Genomic DNA, 18,933 nt, shown 5'->3' on the forward strand with positions numbered 1-18,933 from the left:
TTTACTGGTTCATGTTCAGAAGGACAGAAAATACGTTGGTTGGCTTGAGCCTAGCATGATTCTGTGATACGCTGTCAAGCTGTACTTGATTCCAGGCACTATAGGAATGATGATTATTGTATTGTAAGTTCAAGGGATTTCTGAAACCATATTCAGTTGTAGCCAAACTCCATGAAGAAAGACATTGTCTCATTTATCTAGAGCATAGTTGCATTGATTTATGGTGTTCAGTCATCAATTATCTGCCCACTGTCATATCAGTGTTCATTCGCCAAGAAGTCCCACGCTGCCCTTGGAAATGCTGTCTCTTTCAGCAGGTCAGACCTGGTGCCCAGTACATTAAAGTGAGTCTAGTACGTTTGAACAATGCCATAATACATCCAAGTGAATGCAGTTTCTCAGTATTTCTGTCGTGGGGTCAACCTTCCAGAGGTAAGGAATGTGCAATGTGTTACATTGTAGAAGTAAAACCAAAGAGCCAAAAACAAGATACAAAGTATTTATGATGTCGGATTAGAAGTTCTGAATTTCGGTTTTGACTACTGTTCGATTAATCGTCCTGCTCTAAAGCACACACATGGTGAGACAGCCTAAGAGAAGTGTCTTTGACTGATGACCAGACTTGTTTCAGTGAGTAAATGTTTAATGTTTACAGGCTGGCAGGACAGATGTGGCTCCTTTACAGAGACTTTGTGTTTTGCAAATCCTACTGAATGAGGGGAATCAGCTGTACTTGAAAGATAATATTCTCTCGAGAGAAGGACATAAAGGTGGATAAAAGCAGAGACAATTGAAAAGGTTTTCTTGACAACAAAGGAGCAAGTTGAGGTGTAGTGGTTAAGGTTGAGAGCGAGCCATGAGCCACTATTTAAACAATCAACTTAGCCTAGCCACCAAGTAGGCTAAGTAGCCTTTTACCACATTGCATCCATGGGTCATAGGGACCACCATGGATGACTACAGTCCATCATAGGGGTAAAGTCTTTAGATTGTGGGGAAAGTCTAAACTCCTGAAGGAAACTCATGACGACACGGGGAGAACATGCAAACTCCATGTTCAGCCGGGGCTCGAACAAGGGTTCGAGGGTCGCTACTGCAGTGTTTCTGAAGATTTTCAGCGCCACTGCAAAATCTTCACATGATCAGTACTATTACGACATTCACTTACACACTGTAAAAGCAAAACAGTAAAAGTAGACGCCTCCGTCTCAACATACTGTACGTGACCGTTGCGACGTATATTCACATCAAATGTTAACGCAGAGGAACTGGACACTGCAGTTCACAAAAGTTCATTATTTGCTTGTGATTTAAAGCCTTTCCGGTTAAACATGTCATTCACACGCTTTTCTGAGCTCAAACACCCGACGCACTAAAAGTCTGTCAAACAGCGCCTGGTTACTGGCCTAAGTTATCTTTTGAGTCTTATTGCGCTAATACTGGCAAATACACACAAGGTTTAAATAAACAAAGTTGGTTATGTCTGAAGTGAAAGAAAACAGGAAATGTAGAGAAAATCTGCTTGTTAAATGCGTGTATATTATTAGACGCGTCGCGTGCAGGTCTTAAAGAGACAGTACCCATATAATAGTAAACATGCTGCCGCTTGTCCTTAAAGGGATAGTTCACCCAAAAATAAAAATTCTGTCATTATTTACTCACTCTAATGTTGTTCCAAACCTGTATTAATTTATTTCTTGTGCTGAACACAAGAAGATATTCTGAAGAATGTGGCTTACCAAATAGTTGCTGGTCCCCATTGACTTCCATAGTAGAAAATATATATACTATGGAAGTCACTGGGGTATATCAACTGTTTGGTTACCCAGATTCTTCCAAATAACTTTTGTTTTCAACAGAAAAAAATAAACTTATTTGGGTTTAAAACAAACAATCAGGCCTTGAATCTGTTGATGGTATGTAATATTTGTATGTCTTAAAATGTCCATTTCTGTCCACAAAACTTGCCAGAGGTCATGGTTTAAGGAGTAATTAAAAAAAAAAAAAATCTTCCGATGGTGCATGCCGTGTGCCGGTGTAAACAGGCGCATGTAGGCAGTGATAGCATTGTAAAATGCAGAATTTCCTTGCACAACAGCTGCTAGCAAAGACATCAACATCAGTAACGCTTGTAATTCGTTATCCATGTTGCAGTCACGAACGTTACGTAGTCCAGGCTGTTTTGTATGTTTTCTTCCCGGGGACGGGTCATGTGATGGGTGTCTGACGAATCAGGGAAAGATACGCCATGACTGAAGACACCCAATCATAGAGCCGGGTGTGAGCCTCTGCATCATCGTTTCTAAAGTCCTCCATTTTGACCGTCTTCACTAAAACGCCCTCCGGAGATTCAAAATGCAAAACGAGGTCGGAGCGTTTTTAAACTTCTCCGTTTTAGGTCTTCGTTTTTGCCGTTGTAGTCTGGACGGGACGTGCAAACATAGCAAAAGGTCTCCGTTTCTAAACGAAAACGCAGTAGTGTGGATGGGGCCTTAGTCACCATGACACACCCAGGTTGGATCCAGTGGGATTTCTTCATGTGGGACACTGTAGGACACTTTCCTTGCTCCAGTCCCTGAGATATGTCTGTCAGGATCTACTTTCAATATCCAGCAGCACTGTCTGCAGTTGTCTGTTGCCTTAGCAATGTAATTTTGTTACCGTTACTGATGGTCATATATTCCTACAATAATCAGGAATGAAATCATAGCTCAGGTTCTGTTGGAGCTGATGCATGTCTCTGCAATTTCTTTGCAGCTCAGTCGTTATATATATATTAAAGCTCTTGAGCTCTTGATAGAAGGGATGGTGTGGGCATATTTTTTTGCTCCCTGGCTCCCGTAGGCACATGTTAAACTGGGTTAAATCCGAAGGAGGAGATCCTCAAGTATTAATGTCCTGACTGAGAGTTCTCCAAAGGTTCTGGACGGAAAATAAGATTGTGCCAATCCTGACAACATGGAGTTTGGGCTCGGTCTTCAAGGGTTTATGTCAAGAGGCTCTCTGTAATTGCGGTTTTTCTTTGCTGGGTTGCGGTGCCTGTGCCATTAGGAAGGCCTTCACCCTTCCATTCAATCAGAGCGATTATAGAGCAGCTTTTGTGACTGATCAGAGCAAAACACTCTTCACTCTTTACGGCTTAAATAAGGACCACAGAAACAGGTCAGGACAAACTCCTGCTGCTGTCAGTGGAGAGATGGGAGCATGCACACTAAATATGTCAGCAAAAAAAAGCACATGATAAACGAGGTCAATGAATAAGCTTGTTCTGGATAATACCCTGATCAAACCAGCTGAGCTGTGTTTTACAAATCCAGAACATGGGTGTGCAAGACGCAAGTCGAGAGATGCTGGTTTCGGCTCTTTGAATCTGCAGTTCCTGTTATCAGTCAGAGACATGTTGGTTTTCTTGGAATATGAACCTTTCATGTTTTCATCCCAATACCAAAAAATGATGTGTATCGTCCCGATCTGAAACCAGCACAGTTTTTTTTTTTATCAATGTAGAATTTCTGTGTGTGGAAGAAGTCATAATGACTCTTTTATGTGTTAAAAACAATCTACTAAATACAGACTACTTCATTATAAAGAAAAATTTCCCAATGCCACGTGAAAAAAATGTAGGCAAGATAGTAGTATCATGGCCCTTTGTCGGTTAACCTTCAACACTCGAAAATACTTAGTCAAGAACACATGACTAATGCTTCCAGTGTCTTCTGCTTCTAGATATTTTATAAAACTGTCCTCTATGCTGCTTGATATACAAACTGGTGCATAACTGATTCTTTTAATCGATCACAATCATAGACATACTGGTTTGTTGCACAAATAGTTTTACTGTTTACTGCACTTTATTATTCTTCTAGTTATTCACCTTAAGCGGATAATCAATCAGAAGTCTTGCACATTCACAGAAAGGTTGACTTACTTCCAGGTTGCAAAATAAGGTGGACGGGGACAGAAAGAAGGGTTTTGTTTGGGACTTGTCTCTAGCTGTGTGGGTTCTTGTGTGTGGGATGTTGTAGCATTAGCATGTGTGGGTGATTCTGATTAGCAGCCCACTGACTGGCTGTTGCTCTGAAATTACTCAATTTCAGACCTGATCTGATCCTGCAGCCTTAAACGTTTGAGATTGACCCATTTATCAGTTTCGAGCTGCAGCAGATAGGCCTAGCTGTTGATAGGTTGTGCTACTTCTGTCTTAATTCATGTTAAGTGATTTGTATTTGCATAGTGCTTTTCATAATCCGTTTAAAGGCAATAATGTCTTATGCTAGGATCAGACCACACAATCCATTTGTCCACAATCCACAATCCATTAATTCAAGTCATTAAAATCGGCAAGCAGCGATGATTGGTCGGGGGTGCAACGTTTAGTCTGACAGGTTTCTTGTCCACGACCCAACAAGAATTTAGGAGTCATAATCTGACACCGTGACATAGGTCTGCACGATATTGGAAAAAAAATACATTGCAATATTTTTTTCCCCAACGATATATATTGCGATATTGAGAGCCATAACTTACAATAATTATCATTTCATGATATTAATAATTTCACTAATAAGCAAGCTTCATTACAAGTGACAAAAAAGGTCACTTAATATTTTATTCCAAAATTAGAACATTTCTGTAAACACAAAAGCAGAACACATTTTTAAATAAAACAGCAGCTTTACACCAACCCCCTGATTGGTTTACAACAATATAAATTAAAATAAATATATTTTTTATAAAACAACTTAAGCATTTTGGTTCACAATCTTTTAAGTCAACTTTTAAGCCAAAGTGCCAAAGTAAAACAGTGTTGGTGTTGGTCATCATAATCATATGAAATAAACAAAATTATATAAAACTTTAATATGTTTTGTATTAAATCTTCTAAACAGATTAGAGAACATGTTTCTGTAAACAGAAAAGCCGAACACATTTAAACAGCAGCTTTACACCATACCGCCTGTCAGCGCCGCCGCTCCACGCGCATCATGCGCTGAGGGGGCACCAAAAAAATTGCCTAATGAAAAATCAATAATTCTAATGCCGATATTATTTCAGTATAGAAATAAAGACATCCCAAGTCTCCCGGAAGTTCCGGGAGTCTCCCGCATATTGATAGCGGCTGATGCCCGCGAATTATTTAAAATCTCCGGAATCTAGAGCGAGCGCGCCCGCGAGACAGAGACTGTGCTCCTAACCGCGCAGCGCGTGCACGGCAGAGAGAGCAAGAGACCGCGCGCGTGCCTCATGAAGGGCATGTAATATCTCCTGCTGGTGCTACTGTGCTACTACCCTTCACATCGCATGTTCCGGCGATGTCGATGTTAAAATCGAATATCGTTCAGCCCTACCGTGACGGACATAAATATTGTGTAGTCTGAATGCGGCATAACCGCTCCGGTGAGCAACTGTGGCAAGGAAAAACCTCCATAAGATGTTTAGGCAGCGCCGGGAAAGAACCTGTGTGGGGAGCCCATCCTACTCTGGCATTGCAGGGAATTCATTTTCTTCATGTGGGTTTCTCGAGAAAAGCGAACACTGAGCTCTCTCTTCACCTCGTTTCATTGTTCATTGCTGGAGGAAGCAGAACTGTGTGTTTGCCACTTGTATGACTGGGAGGGGTTTTCCATCATCCAGCATACATGTGAAGTGGTTCACCATATCTATCTTTCCCTCAGACTCTCAGAACACAAGGGTTTTTACATTGGTAAATAAAGAGTTTCTTTTCAAATTAGGTCTAAATTCATTTTGTGCAGTGTTATGATTTTCTACATAATTGCTTTAGGGTCATAAACTTTCCTTCTGATGTTGAGAAAATAGGCATAATTCCAATGTGGGTTTTTTTTTTACAACTTTTTCTCATGGAAATTTTTGGTTCCCATAAATCTGGATGTTTTGTCTCTGTTTCGGTAAAATCTAGTTTAATTAATGTAGTAATCTAGTTTCAATTACTATGTTCTACACATTTGTAGCATTAAGTTTTTCCCTGAAATCCACTTGTTATATAATGTGGTCTCAAACAGGACCAGGGTTGAGAATCACTGTTTAGAGAAATATATGTAAATGACCTCCACATATTGGCATAGGCTAGGTCAGGGGTTCCCAAACTTTTCCATGACAAGGCCCCCCCTTTTGCAGGATGTGTTATTGAACCCATCGACAACACTATGGCAAATGTAGAAATAAATAAATAAAACATCTGTTAACATCAAATTATGTGATGGTGTTTGATACCAGCCAACCACACTGTAAAATCCGATTAGTTCCGCTTACTCAAAAAAAGCATGCAAACCGATTGCACTTAAAAAACTAAGTACAGTGGAATCGGTATTGCGTGTTGTATTAACAAATCCTTGTTTAGTATGGTAAACTTACTCTTGAGTTTAAGTTACTAAAATAAATGTGTGCGATGTACTCCTGACTTAGTATAGTCTACTCAGAATTACCATTTCAAACAACTAAGTAAAACCATGTGAACTTTACTTAAAGCGATTCTGATTTACTTGTTAAAACCATGCAAACCGAAGTAACTGTTACTTCTGTAAATGAAGTACTTCAAACATTAATTTTACAGTAATCAATTGACATTATTCTGAAGATATTCTCAATCTCAAACACCAAATGCTCACCTATATGTTAACTCTGTTCTGCAAACTCACTATACACTTGTCACAAATGTACCAGAGAATAAGTATAAAGTATCATAAAATAGAAATATTTAACACACAACCACATTATAGTTGAAAAACAGGTTTATTCTTTGAACATTAACCATTGGTATTTAATTTCCAATGTTAAAATCAAAGTCTTAAAACCTTTTGAATCTGATAAAGTATACATTACCTTGACATTTTTAATTTTATTCTGATTGTATTTTATCATCTTATTTGTCCAGATAAACCTTGTTATTTCAATCAATCAAATTTTGGCACAGGATTTCACAATTTTGAGTTCTTGACTTGGCTGATAAGTTAACTTTTTTTAACCGGATTATATGTATTAATATGAATTTTTGAGAAATATACTTGTTTTTATGAGTGTATCCAGTACAGAGATGTTTACTGGGAAAACAGTCAAATCTGTACTTTAGACAGCTGATAGAGATACTAATTGGTTTCGAAGAGATTAAAATGTTAGTCATTACTATAAGTGATCAGTACCACTTGAAGACAAAATTCAGACTAAAATTATCAATGTCAAGGTATTAGCGCCAACCCCAGATTATGTCTTCTTACAGAACTAGAATGCGCACACACGCTTATCACACTGCCATAAAATATAAAAATAAAAACATTCTTCAAAGTACAGAGTGAAAGCAACACCCAGGGGTGTGAACAACGGAACGGACAGCGGAATGTTTGCCTATCTGCACATATACAACGGTACCAAAATTGTTTTTCAATAATCTCCCAGTAATATACAGTACATAACATTGTCATTTGTGGAAAAACATCCACTGTGTCAAGTTTGTTCTGTCCCAGGCCAAGCATCACTCGTTGAATGTGTTTTTCATAGCTTTAGGGTAGTCCAAGTGTAGCGCATAGCCCAAACAAGAGGCAAAGTGCTTGAGGTAGGTTCTGGAGAATGTCCATTACAATACCTCCTTCAAGAATGATGGCAGTAGACACTGGGTCGAGATGGAGATGATTTGGAGAGAGAGGCGCATCTTCACTGATGACAGTCAGCAACCCAACAGATACCTGGGCCCAGGCCTCATTACTGTCAGAATCCTGTATACAACCAACGAAAAACAACATTACAACAAGTAATGCAGCCCATCTCTGTTCTGAACACACAGTGACATACAGTATGAGCTCCTTTAAGATGTGAGAACTTACAAAGGAGGTGTTGTAGAAGTTACAGGGGTCATCACCAAGAAGAACAGAGATGCTTGGAGAACAAGGGTACGCACTGCTGTCACATCTGGTTTCTAGAAGTGGATAGAACAAATAAAGTTCAAGAGTTACAATACAAACATTCAAAAGTTACAATACAAACACATTTTTAAAAGTGTATATGAAAAAGGTGAAACCATGTATGCTTAACAGTTCAGAGAACAGCACAGACTAACACGTCTGTAGTTTACTGACCCTTGAATTAATTTGCTGCACAATTTCAGCCAGTTTCTCTCCAACAAAGTCATTCTCCAAGTTTGTCGTAGCTATCCGGTTGAACTCAGCAAACACCTACAAGACACAGAAAAAATGTAAGTGAGTAGACTGGCTTGAGCCAGAGTGGAAATTTTGGAAAACCTTTGGTTACCAGTCCTAAAACCTAAATACACACTTTGTCATAGGAGAAAACAAACAAAAAAGCATAGCAATATCAATACGTACTTGTCTCTGTAAATAGGGCTGGCCAGCGCTCCAGGGTTTTCACTGGAAGTTCAGCCTCCACAATCTCCTGTCTCCGCAGTGGGAAGGTCTGGTCCATCTTAGATCCAATGACAGTTTCAGTGAGGTTCCGTTTTTTCATTTCTTCAACCAGGAGCTTTCTTTCAGCCTCTAGTCTATCTTCATTCCTCTTTTGTCTGTAGAAAAAATACACTGCTTACAGGTCCACTGCATCTGCAAAAAATTATTTTAAGTGGAAATTTTAGGTGCAAGTTGTAAGTCTTCGGTCATCTAATGTGCATGTGTTTATATATATATATATATATATATATATATATATATATATATATATATATATATATATATATATATATCCTCCAAAATGTTGTCTACTGTTATCTCACCTCCAGTGTATTGAGACCAACACTGACAAAGCAGCTGTGAAGAGTCCTCAAGCCAGTCGCCACAAGCACTTCTGTAAAGGACAAAGAATGTCTTAGTTAAAAGAAAGCTCCACTTACAGTGATGAGATTTGTAGATTAAAGACACATGTGAATAATTTACAAGCATTACAGAATAATGCTTGTTTTCCAATATAAATATAAAAAGTATATATATATATATATATATATATATATATATATATCCTCTTATATTAATATTTGAAGATTCAGATTGAGTTTAAATAATTAAAAAAAATTAAGAATATAAACAATCCTCACTTAAGTATAATTACAGAACAGCAACCACATTTACTTAAAAAAATAATAGTACTTATTTGAAAGAAAGTGTTGGTTTTTTACTAACTTTATTACAGTTCATTAACCCTTTGTACTAAAAGCACAAGTATGATCTCATTTGAAAGCTAACACCTGGCAGTTGATTGTAAATGTAGAATTAATTATTGTCATAATGAAAAATAATTGCTTGAAAGTTTTGTAAAGTTATTAGAAATGTATTTTTTTATTTTTTTATATCTTCATGAAAATAAAAATTTAAGTTGGCATTGTATCAATCTAGAAATGCACTGCTGCTCAAATTTCTGTGTTGTTAATACCCAACATTCGACCAATATACATCCACTGTGTCAACTCGGGGAAAACACAAAATTTGCTGTAGCTACATTTAAATTTTCACTTTCAGTTAAAATAAGATTTTTTAGGTGAAACCAAGATTGCACCAAACATGTGCTCTGGCTGTTATTTTGCTAATGTTTAACAAATGTTAGCTAATGTTGAGGCAGCAGACAAAAACACAAATTCACACACAAATAAAACATAACTTGATTGAAAACTTACCTTAATATTCCACAAGCAATGAAATCGGTACATTTCCAGCAAATGCGTCAGCACAGTCCGACAGGCACCACTGTTGTTGCGAGGAAATTGAACGTTGGTAGCTTCTACTGAGCACATGCTCACAACCGAAAATGCGCACAGAATCTATTACGCATGCTCTCACAAGTGCTGCTTCTTCTTCTTTGTTTTTTCTGCACATTAGGCATTCTTTATTTCACTGCTGCCTCTCAATGGTTTAGTAACGTCATTGCATTCTTTGTTGCTACTTGCTTATTTCAAGTAAGCGTCACTCAAATGATTGAGTAACTTGTTATTTTCACGCTGCAATTGCCTTTAACTCAACAAAACCTAGTAAGAAGTATGTATTTTATATTACTGAGTAAAGTTTACTAAGTATAAGTGAGTCAGGAAAGCTATTGGATTTTACAGTGCAGAAAGATTATAGAGATGCACCGATTCCAATTTTCTCGGCTGATTCCGATTTTTCATTGAGTTTGAGCTGCCGATACCGATTTTAGCCGATTCCGATTAAATTTTTCAAACTACTTTACAGCACACACAAATATTTATTTTCTATTTTTAATTTTTCAATTTTTTTTTCTTATAAAACACCATATACTTTTACCCAAACTGAATAATAAAAACAAGTTAAAATGGGTAAATTTAAAAAAAATTGAGTCTTCATTTTCTTTTCTGAAATAGCCTACTCCAGTTCTTGTTAAAACACACTAGACATGCAAATAATGTGCATTTTAGGCACTTTTTGTGTGAAATCATATTTATTTTGTCCATCAAAGTGCTTTCACTTTAATTGAGGTAATTGAGGTACACTCACACGTTGTTCGCGCTTGCGGTGTGATACGGCCGTAATTCACGAGGTTTCCTACATGTGCGTTCCCTGTGCACGTGTGATGCTGATGTTGCGCGATGTTAATCATGCGGTGCCCGAGTGCATTTGACCGGCATAAATTGTCATATATGTCAGACTGATTGGCCGGTCTCCTAATCTCTAAAAGATTAGCATTAAAAGTATAATGTTCAGATAGGCTATGCGACAATTGATTATAATGCTATTTCATAACAATTCTCATAATAATATAATAGTTTTGTTTTTTACTTTTTTGTTTTTTTGTTTTCTTCCAACTTGCTGTGGCTCCCACTTTGAAAACCCCTGGGCTTGGTCACACACACTGTAATTTATCCAGGAGCTGCTGAATGTACTTAATAGGTGGTGATAAAGTCGCCTAATGATGCAGTTTTGACTTAAACAATATCGCTTAGTTTTATTAAATGATTTTGGTGGACTGGGGACTTGTTGAAACTGAGTTTTGAATGTTACAGTAGGACAATTAAATTTCACTTTATGAAGCATTTCATTTCAAGTGTATATTTTATGGGGATTATCCGCTGTGAGGTGATGAGTGTTTGTTCTCGGCACCCTCGCAGATGGGGTTTGAAACACTGATGGGTTGCCATGGCTACAGAAGGATGCTGTGAGTGAGATCTCACAGTCACATGGTGAATAAAAGTTTGTGCCTGTGATTGAGGCGTCTGGCTAGAGAGCACTCAAGCCCATGTCTGTGCTGCCGAAGGCGTCGTTCAGGCTAGTTTGACTCAAAAGGGTTTTGATCGATTTGTGCTTTATCTGTTGGATCAGTTTGAGGACATCTGCAAGTATTTACGGATCTCTTTGTTTCCTTGTGCCAACTGTGCTTGGTGTCTCTTTCACATTTGGAGTAGTTTTACTCATGATCCAATTACGTTATCATAGTAGAAATCAGGCCTGGTTATTGTTTCTTTTCAGTGATTGGTTGGTTGTTGATGCATGAATGCTTGTAAAGATGCTGCTTGGGTAATATTGTGTCCTATCGATTCGACACGATTGATTCTGTCTTCATTTCACCTCTTATATCATCACTAAAATAGTATTAGATCAATGTTTAATATTTCTTCAGTTCAAGGTTGAAAAAAAAACATATTTTTTTTATCTCGTTCTCAGTGCCTGACGACCTCACGCCTGAGGAGCAAAAAGAACTGGAAAACATCCGCCGCCGAAAGCAGGAGCTGCTGGACGACATTCAGGTAATGGAGAATTATTCAACTAACTAACTCCTAATATAAAGCGTGACTTACTTCTGAATAGTATTACAATATCACGCATGGATTTTACTGGCTTATTCATTTAATAATCTACAGTTCAGGGCTCAAGACTGCGACCAAATGGTAGCATTTTGCTACCTTTTTTCCCACCGGTGCGACTAAATTTAGTTTGAGGTCATATTGGTGCCACTTGACACTTGGCCAAACGATAATAGCTGCCTTTATATTGCATATGAGAAACGAAACCGCACTTCTCGTTTGAGATGTTTATCAGCTCGGATCAATATTAGAGATAGCAGCACGAGCTCAGAACAGGTTTACTCGCGGCCGCTCTCGATCATGTGACACCGCAACTACACATCGTTTGAATTCACAGAAGAATAGATAATAGATCAGCACTGATGTGGAAACCAGGAGATGCATTGTGCTTGAACGAACAAGTTGTAAAAGGCTTTTCAATCCACAAATCATCAACATTCATCATGCAGCGATGTAGCGATGCTAACTGTAACCATGGTATTGTGGCAGAATGTGTTTTTTACATCATCTCAGGGTTCGTACTACTTTTTAAGGGTGACATTTAAGGGCTTTCAAGTACTTTCACTTTTTCCAGCACTTCAAAGCTCAAGATATGATCCAATTTTAATATTATTTGTCATGTGATGATTTATACAACTAAAAGTTTAAAGATGTAGGAAACTAAAACTTCATGGCAATGAAACACTTTTATAAAAGAAAAACAAAAAAAACATGAAATTACCACTATAACCAGTAGATGGTGGCAGAGGAGGACCATTTCCACTCCCTATTATAAGGAAAAAAGTAGGAATTAACAAAGTCTCAAGAAAAACGCGAACTTTTCTTCAATTTGTGACGTAATTTTATCTCATTTTACATTCATTTTATAATCACTGAAGCTGTCGGCCAATGGTCGGCCAAGAACAATGGTACATTTAATAAGAGTGGAATATTTACTGTTGTTAATTATGATAGTTAATTTTAAGTGCTTTGCTGTCGAATTTACAATAAGCAATCAAGTATTATTAGTAACTGCACTTATTAATGCAACAAAAAAAGTATTTTTTTTTATTAAATTGAGTTTATGATTTTAAAAAATAAAAAAGTAATGTGCTGGCGCCACCATCTGTTGAGCTTAGTGGCACCGGTGCGACTGCTGCCCTCAGATGTTAGTCTGGAGACCTGCATTTCCTCTTTAACAATTTTTTTTTTTATTGATTTAAAAAGTCTATATTTTAATCTGTGTATTTAATCACTTTGTGTGAAGCACATTGTAGATAAAAAAATAGAGAAATATAAAAAAATAACTTTTTTTATTTTTATAATACAAATAAAATAAATCATTATATATATTATTTAATCTTATCCCACAGCTGCTATATAAGATGTGAAAATGTTTTATTCTGAAATAATAATTGTAATAACTTCAGGAATCTAAAAGTATTTGTGGTTTTAAAATAATTTGACTTGTAATTCACCAAGTATGAACACCGTTAGTCCAAAAAGGAAATGACTCAAGCTGACAGGAACAGGGTGGAATTGTTTAGAAAGGGACTCTCTTACATGAGCCAAACACGGATCACTTTCAGCTCTTCTACTATAACACAGTTAACTGGATTTGATCTGTCAGGGCCGCTGACCTCCAGTATACTATATACTTACTTAAAATTCCTTTCGTTTTCCATGGGGATGTATAATTTCCTTAGCACACTCCGGTTAAATTGTTAACAAACTTCCCTGCCCTTTCCAAACCGAATTTCTACATCTTGAGGTCTTCTGACAAAAGTGGTTCTGTTCTTGAGGCCGTTTTCCTTTGGGAGGACAAACGTCTGAGGAATGTGGGCTTTCTCTGGTTTTGGGAAAACAAAAACAGGCTTTTCTTTGCTAGTGAATTACAAACAGGAAGAATAACTTGAGCTTGACAAACACTTGAGAGCGAATTTCACCACCATACAGCTGAAAACGAACACGAGGAGGGAGAACTCTTCATTGTGTGACCTCTGGACCAGCCCGGCTCCAGACCGTCACTAAACTCTTGGCAGAAGAGACAGGCCTGCGTCCTAAAACCATTAATCTCTCCAAAGACATGGTAAAATAATCCAATTTCGATGTCTGTAGTCTTTACTTTGGGGGCTATTCTCCAGTTGTCCTCCTTTAATGTCATGTATATCAAACATAGCAGTCTAGAGCAAACGATTCATCCGCTGGAATTAGGTTTGAGCCGTTAATGCCAGGCCTCGTGAGGTGGGACAGGACACATGCCACCATACTCTCTCTTGTAGTAGACCATAAAACATTCACTACTAGGTTTAAAAGATATAACCAGTTTAGATGGAAAGAATCTGAAGATTTTACTATAGCTAAACCCATTAATAGAGACCGAGTGTATTTAGGCCACGCCCACACCGGGGGGGAAACCAATCCAACCGTCTCCATTGACTCTGCATTGCGAGAGGCTGCCTCATTGTCATTTCTTGCTTCTAACTAAAGACAGAAAAATGCCTAAAAGCTGCTGTGTGACGAGGTGTACAGCAAACAAGCTAAAAAACCCAGAAATACGTTTTTATAAGCTGTCGACCCCAAAAAACGAGTGTTTAAGGACTTTATTACGAGCTCTGTCGCGATCTCTTTTTACCAGCAGACGCTCTTTTTTTTTTAAATGGGGGATTCCCGGATGTTCGAGATTAAGCCGCTCCATGTCAACCATTCCCACTTATTGCCACAAAAGTAGCCAGATCAACTTTTCTCTATTTACGGATGTGACGAGACGCGTGTATAATTACTTGCTGCTGAAAAATTCCAAGTGTTTCTTGTTTTTGGTACTGCTTCACTCACAACACAACTCTAGACACGTGTGTGTTGTTGTTGTTGTTGTTGTTTTATTTCTCATCTGTATTGACCACTATGGTGTGGCGTTATTATCTCTGGAGTCTTGTTTGATTTGAACCCTCTCATGTCCTCTCACCACAGCGCCTGAAGGATGAGATAGCCGAGGTGACCAGTGAGATCGAGAACCTGGGTTCCACCGAGGAGAGGTGAGTGGACGTCCCGTCACAGACGACTCATACACACTTAATGTCCACTGATGTGTCACTTTGTGAGTCATGCGTGAGGTCAAATCTGCCTAGCATCTTAGCATCTAGCTACACCATCTTCTTGAATGTCAACTCATCCTATTTTATTGGAATCTGTTAAACTATTCAAGTCACAGTAGGGGATTTCCAGAGAACTGAAATGAGAACCAAATTGCAATTCCCAATCCCATGTGGTTTCCACAAGACCTCTATGTTCAAGGCAGTACTTGTTTCAATTTTGGGTTCGTCAGCCTGAGATTACGAAGCATATGAAATAAACCTCATGACATCTTTTGTAAAAGGGTATAAAAAAATAAACATCAGGCGTTATTTTTATAATCTACTGATCATTGTCCCCGCAGGAAAAACATGCAAAGGAACAAACAAGTGGCAATGGGCCGTAAGAAATTCAACATGGACCCCAAAAAGGTGATTAAGCAGTCTTATTAAAGCACACTATATGTGTATCATTTGTCTTGGACACTAAACACCTTGAGCACGTGTGTTTGCAGGGGATCCAGTTCCTCATTGACAATGACCTTCTGAAGAACACCAGTGAAGACATCGCACGGTTCCTCTACAAGGGTGAAGGTCTCAACAAGACTGCAATAGGAGACTACCTAGGAGAGAGGTGTGTGTGGTTATTAGTGCACAGCCGCTGGGCCAGATAAAGGGCCGTTTTAAAGACTTAAGTGCAATATTTCATAATTTGTCAAATTCATGCTTTTGGTTCTTTACGGCTTGTTCACATTAGTGCAAATTCAGTGAATATCACAGGCAAAAAAGATCTATCATCCACTTTCAATAGAGTAGAGATGCAGAAAGCACTACTTACACAAGTCACTTTCAAACCAAGCATCTTTCTGTTGGTCAACGCGACGAGTTTGCATTAAAAACACAAACAGGATGTGAAATATGTGTGGAGAAATGCCTTTACGGGAAACTCCGAATCGCAAAGATCTCTATTGTGAAATGACTGGATTTTCATAAGTTTTGCCGAGCATTGGTTAGTGTAACGGTACTTTTACCCAGAAGTGTCTCAAAAGTTTATATGTCAGTCCATTTGATTTGGTGTTGTGTATTTGCATTGCTATCTAAATACTATCAAATTAAAATCCCAATCAATAAAATATCATAAATGACCCATTATATTGAATTCACCAAAATGCATATTCCACTTATGTTAATAGAAACCACATTAGATCCACTTTAAATCCACCTAATATCTTGTCAACTGGCCCTTCTGGTTAGTTCCCGGAAACCAGTGTCATCTTGCCAGTGTAATTTGCTGAGAGACGGGATAATGTGGATTGTTCTGTAAATCCCGTCTGCATCTGTCTTTGATGACCCTTTTATCCGGACTCTAAGCTCATTAGGCTCTTCATATTTAAGGAACGCTGACTCAAACGGGACTGAAACTCAGGCGTGTTGTTCTAGTTCACCGGGCAACACCTAGTGACGTGGTTACGTCTGCACAAGAAATATCCTGGTTTTCGCCGCCTCCGCCTCCTTGTTTTCTGTTCTTCCTTCGGTCTGGGTGTGGCGGCTGAAGCGCTCAGGAAACCGAGAGCTTTCCATGACAGCGGATCAGATGGTCTCTCTGAGCTCTTCAGCTGCTCTGGTAGGGAGGGGGTCTGCAGGGCTGTGTCCCGTGAGCGGACTGTCACCAGATCACCGGGAAAGGGTGTAGAGATCGCCCTCATTCCCCATGAGGGATATCACATGCTCCGCTTGCAGAGGTTAAGTGTCACGGTTTCGACAAATGATGCAGTGCTGAATGATCTCACATCCACTTTGTCTCGAGTAAAGTCTTGGCCAAGAGGTCACATAAGTGACAGATTTGATTATCATTGTTGCGTGCTAAAGAGCAGTAATTATTCAAAATGTCTCCTTATGTGCTCCACGGAAGAGAGGAAGCCATACGATGACATGTGTATTATTTATTTGGCGGTGAACTATTCCTAATAACTATTCCTTAAAGGGATATTCACCCAAAAAATGTAAATGGTCATGCATTTCTCACCCTCATGTCGTCAGACTTTTGTTCATCTTCAAAACCCAAATGAAGATATTTTTTTATGAAATATGAGAGCTTTCTGTTAATTCAACCAAAGCTTTCATGTTTCAAAATGTCCATGAAGACGTTGAAAACGTAATCCATATGAATCGAGTGGTATAATGCGAAACTGTTGAAGAGACATGATCTATATTTATGACGAACAGATTAAATTTAGACTTTTATTCACATAAACATTTGTCCACACACACACACACACACACACACACACGCGCGCACACACACACACACATATATATATATACACATACAGGTGAAACTCGAAAATTTGAATATAGTGAAAAGTTCATTTATTTCAGTAATTCAACTTAAAAGGTGAAACTAATATATTATATAGACTCATTACATGCAAAGTGAGATATTTCAAGCCTTTATTTGTAATAATTTTGATGATTATGGCTTACAGCTTATGAAAACCTTTTCACAATATTCTAATTTTGAATTTGGGGCTTTTCATAAGCTGTAAGCCATAATCATCAAAATTATTACAAATAAAGGCTTGAAATATCTCACTTTGCATGTAATGAGTCTATGTAATATATTAGTTTCACATTTTAAGTTGAATTACTGAAATAAATGAACTTTTGCACGATATTATAAAGTTTCGAGTTTCACCTGAAGAGCACATCAGTGTATGGTCAATAAATGATGAAGTCTTATGGGTTTGGAACGACTTGAGTATTTGAAGGATTTTTTGAGCGAACTGTCCCTTTAAACTTCTGTTACTCCAATAAAGGCCCATTCATAGCATTAGCGATAATGCTAAAGATAAAGTTCTAAAGATCATCTACACCACATCTAACAATTACGGGACAGATAAACTATATCATTGGAATCACTTTTTAGATCGATTCCCCCCCCCCCCCCAGCTGATGAACAACAAAACCTTGACAGCCAATCAGAATCCGTCCTGCTTTAAAGAGCTTGAACATTTAAAGCGACTGTCGACAAAACTATAATTATAATGAACAGAACGTTATCGTCCGTTGGTGTGAAGGCCAGTATAATTATCGCTGTAGTTATGTTTATAGTTATCATTCTTGGTGTGAACTGGCCTTTGCATGACACTTACCACTTGCTCTCTTTGTTCAACAGGGATGAACTGAATCTCCTGGTCCTTCATGCTTTTGTGGAGCTGCACGAGTTCACGGATTTGAACCTGGTTCAGGCTCTCAGGTAAAAGCTGTAGTTGTGACTGTAAATAATATGTATACTGTGCATGTTTGAAATCTACGAAAGGTTTAATACATTTGCAACAGTGTTCAGTATTCAACCAACACAAACCGCATTGGGTACCACATCCTCCAATCCAGAGTTCTCGACTTGACCTTTCATTTCCAGTGTGATTTTGAAATATCCTTCTTATGTTTGGTCAGACCTAATATTATCCCTGGTGTCCGCCTCCACACAGGCAGTTTCTCTGGAGTTTCAGGCTTCCTGGCGAGGCACAGAAGATCGACCGAATGATGGAGGCGTTTGCCCAGCGCTACTGCCAATGCAACCCGGGCGTCTTTCAGTCCACAGGTGTGTCTACTTCACATTGTAGTCTGTGTTCGAAAGGTGTTTAAAGCTGCTTGAAGGTAACTTTTTCACTCCACCAAAGCATAAAAATACCATAATATGTTTGCATATATTGAGGAAACATACTAAGTTCATACTCGTTTCTCTGAAAAACACTTTGTTTGTTTTTAAATGTGCTTTTCCAGGCTGGAATGTTTGTTATTGTTTTGGTCTGTGTGATGCCAATTTTCATTGTCCATTGCGCTCGTTCCTGATGCGTGTCTCAAACTGGCGACCCGTGTGAGCGCCGTCCCGTCTGAGGAGCAGGAGGCGGGAGAAACCACCCTCTCCGATCATTTTAATTTAAATGCAGTACCTGTTTCGACCACTAGTTCTCATTCTTACATACTGCACCTTTAAACCAACATTTACAAGAAACATGAGCGGTGTTTCACCAATCCTGCTTTCCCTAGTAATACTCACGAATTGAGAGCTGGATATATCGAATTAGACACTCTCAAACAATGCATTTATCT

General features: G+C 38.4%; 1 protein-coding gene and 1 long non-coding RNA gene across 4 annotated transcripts in view; one reads left to right on the forward strand and one right to left on the reverse strand.

Moving 5' to 3' along the window:
• Positions 1-18,933, forward strand: part of cyth1a (cytohesin 1a) — an 89,448-nt gene that overhangs the window by 46,865 nt on the left and 23,650 nt on the right. For all 3 annotated transcript variants that reach the window (XM_079605847.1, XM_079605848.1, XM_079605849.1), the window contains exons 2-7: positions 11,628-11,710; positions 14,717-14,781; positions 15,183-15,249; positions 15,333-15,451; positions 17,993-18,073; positions 18,309-18,421. In XM_079605847.1, the coding sequence (XP_079461973.1) occupies positions 11,628-11,710; positions 14,717-14,781; positions 15,183-15,249; positions 15,333-15,451; positions 17,993-18,073; positions 18,309-18,421 (528 nt within the window). The remainder of the gene's footprint in view (positions 1-11,627; positions 11,711-14,716; positions 14,782-15,182; positions 15,250-15,332; positions 15,452-17,992; positions 18,074-18,308; positions 18,422-18,933) is intronic.
• Positions 6,700-9,794, reverse strand: LOC306994900. The gene is made up of 6 exons (XR_013796763.1): positions 9,629-9,794; positions 8,735-8,805; positions 8,334-8,564; positions 8,088-8,183; positions 7,836-7,927; positions 6,700-7,727 (listed from the first exon to the last, which is right to left on the reverse strand). It is a non-coding gene; the product is annotated as an uncharacterized lncRNA (long non-coding RNA).

The sequence above is a fragment of the Phoxinus phoxinus genome (genome assembly GCF_949152265.1).
Source record: "Phoxinus phoxinus genome assembly, chromosome: 1".
NCBI lineage: Eukaryota > Metazoa > Chordata > Actinopteri > Cypriniformes > Leuciscidae > Phoxinus > Phoxinus phoxinus.